The sequence below is a fragment of the Ursus arctos genome, unplaced genomic scaffold, assembly GCF_023065955.2.
Source record: "Ursus arctos isolate Adak ecotype North America unplaced genomic scaffold, UrsArc2.0 scaffold_5, whole genome shotgun sequence".
NCBI lineage: Eukaryota > Metazoa > Chordata > Mammalia > Carnivora > Ursidae > Ursus > Ursus arctos.
Window position 1 is genome coordinate 11319462 of NW_026623067.1, and position 1845 is coordinate 11321306.

The 1845-nt window shown below is 47.8% G+C and overlaps 1 protein-coding gene across 1 annotated transcript; it reads right to left on the minus strand.

Annotated features, from left to right (window-relative positions):
* Positions 1-230: 230 nt before the first annotated feature.
* LOC113261923 (olfactory receptor 56-like) lies at positions 231-1187 on the minus strand. Its single transcript, XM_026508234.2, has one exon. It carries the CDS (start codon positions 1185-1187, stop codon positions 231-233), a length of 957 nt encoding a protein of 318 aa, XP_026364019.1.
* Between the last annotated feature and the right edge of the window lie 658 nt (positions 1188-1845).

The following is a 1845-nucleotide window of genomic DNA, read 5'->3' on the forward strand; positions in this document are numbered from 1 at the left end:
ATGTAGGCTATGTGTCTCCTATTCCTTGTCACCCCATTGACACAGACTTCCTTCCACACTATCCATACTTAGCATGGACATGCTTGATTAAATTAATGAGTTAATCTCATGGACTCTGATGAAGGAATGACTTTTATTTTCAGTACAGCACATCTGTTTTTTTTCCAGTCAAACTACAGAGGCTAATTCAAGTTCCCAGACCCCAGAACCCACAACCACAGATGCCAATGTCATCCTAGCCCTGGCCGCCCACCACAGGGACACCTCCCCAGGAGTTTCCTGAGAGCTCCAGCCACTTCCTTGTTCCTCAAGGTGTAGATGAGTGGATTAAGCATAGGGGTGATCATCGTATAGAAAGCCGAGACCACCTTGTCCTGCTTGGAGGAGTGGTAGGCCTGAGGCCGCATGTAGGTGATCATGGCAGCCCCATAGAAGAGAGAGACCACTGCCATGTGAGAGGAGCAGGTGGCAAAGGCCTTCCGTCGACCTTCAGTAGAACGCATGTGGAGCACAGCTACCAGGATCCGCAGGTAGGAAGCAGAAATGACAGAGAAGGGCAGGAGCAGCATTAGGATGCAACAGACATAGATCATGGTCTCGTAGAGGGAGGTGTCAGCACAGGCTAACTTCAGTATGGCAGGAACCTCACAGAAGAAGTGGTCGATCTCCTGAGAGCCACAGTAGGGGAAGCGAAGAGTGAAAATGGCTTGGATTAGTCCATCCATCAGGCCAAAGAGCCAGGACCCTGCCACCATGAGCCAGCAGACACGGCAACTCATAACCACTGAGTACCTCAATGGGTTGCTGATGGCCACATAGCGGTCATAAGCCATGAAGGCCAGCAGAAAGCACTCATCTCCCAGGAGAGTGAGGAAGAAGAGGATCTGGAGCCCACAGCCTGTGAAGGAGATGGAGCCACGGCCCAGGAGGAAGTCGGTGGCCATCCGTGGCACAATCGTAGAGATGAGCATGAGGTCCATGAGTGACAACCAGCTGAGGAAGAAGTACATGGGGCTGTGCAGGCTGGAGTCAATGGTGATGAGGAGGATCATGAGCCCATTGCCAGAGAGGGCCACTAGGAACATGACCATGATGATGGAAAAGAAGAAGAGGTGTAGTGGTGAGTGGGTGAAAAGACCCAGGAGGATGAAGTGGGAGATGAGAGTTTGGTTTCCCACCCAGACCATTTCTCCTTTAGAGGGCTATGCCAGACAAAGTGTTGGGATCTGAAAATAGGAGATGTATGTTTAGTGCCAAAATACTGAGGACATTAAAACTTTGCCCAATGTGTTGACCTCTTTAAATGTTACGTGGTTTACAATAAACTCTTTAAGTTTCTTTTTTTTAAGTTTCAGAGGTACAGTATAGTGATTCATCAGTCACATATAACCCTCAGTGCTCATTACATCAAGTGTCCTCCTTAATACCCCATCCCCTCACCCACTTCCTCTCCAGCAACCCTCAGTTTGTTTCCCATAGTTAAGAGTCTCTTATGGTTTGTCTCCCTCTCTTAGTTCTTCTTATTTTATTTTCCTTCCTTTCCCCTATGTTCAACTGTTTCATTTCTTTTTTTTTTAATAAAAATTTGTATTATATTATGTTGTCACCATACAGTACATTCCTAGTTTTTTTTTTAATATTTTATTTATTTATTTAACACAGATAGAGACAGCCAGCGAGAGAGGGAATACAGCAGGGGAGTGGGAGAGGAAGAGGCAGGCTCATAGTGGAGGAGCCTGATGTGGGGCTCGATCCCGTAACGCTGGGATCACGCCCTGAGCCGAAGGCAGACGCTCAACCGCCGTGCCACCCAGGCGCCCCAGTACATTCCTAGTTTTTGATGTA

Excerpts from the sequence above, each read along its gene's own strand:
- LOC113261923 (XM_026508234.2), bottom strand. The coding sequence starts at position 1,187 with ATGGTCTGGGTGGGAAACCAAACTCTCATCTCCCACTTCATCCTCCTG.